The sequence below is a fragment of the Plasmodium reichenowi genome (assembly GCF_001601855.1).
Source record: "Plasmodium reichenowi strain SY57 chromosome Unknown, whole genome shotgun sequence".
Taxonomy (NCBI): domain Eukaryota; phylum Apicomplexa; class Aconoidasida; order Haemosporida; family Plasmodiidae; genus Plasmodium; species Plasmodium reichenowi.
In genome coordinates, this window is record NW_017962187.1 from 1 (window position 1) to 725 (window position 725).

General features: G+C 17.2%; 1 protein-coding gene across 1 annotated transcript; it reads right to left on the minus strand.

Annotated features, from left to right (window-relative positions):
- On the minus strand, positions 1-450 carry PRSY57_0003300 (putative membrane protein; the record flags this gene model as incomplete). The annotated part of the gene is made up of 1 exon (XM_020114124.1): positions 1-450. A coding segment is annotated over one exon (450 nt), but the record flags the coding sequence as incomplete, so codon positions are not given.
- Between the last annotated feature and the right edge of the window lie 275 nt (positions 451-725).

Consider the following 725-nt stretch of genomic DNA (forward strand, 5'->3'; position numbering starts at 1 on the left):
ATATAATTCTTCATCATTATGTTGAATCTCGTTTATATATTCACTACCATTTATAATATTATTATTATTATTATCATTATATGGCTCGTTATCATCATATGCATTTTGATTATATTCATAGTAACTATTATTATTAGTATTATCATCATAATTATTATTATCATAATTGTTAATATTATCATCATAATAATTATTATTATCATAATTGTTAATATTATCATCATAATAATTATTATTATCATAATTATTGTTATTATCTTGTTCGTCTACCATTATTTGTATATCATCCATCATGTTGTGCTTATTTATATATTCATCTTCTCTTTCCTCATACACATTATCTCTTAATTGTGTTTCTGAAAATTCATCGTTTATATTTGAGTTTCTTGAGATTTCTTCCTCTTGATGATTCAACAAATCGGAGTTCTCTTCTTTATAAACATCCATCATGAAAAATTACAAATATAATAAAATCAAATAATAAAAAAAAATAATAATAATAAAATGTAATATAAAAATAATTAATAGGCAAATGTGAATCTAATAAAATCAACAAATCAGGATGTCACGTAAATATCAATAATATATATATATATATATATATAAATATTCATATGTATAAAAACAATCTTAACCAAAAAATATTATATATAATATAATATATATATAAATTAATTTTTTTTTTTTTTTTTTTTTTTTTTTTTTTGAACAATATATATTATATA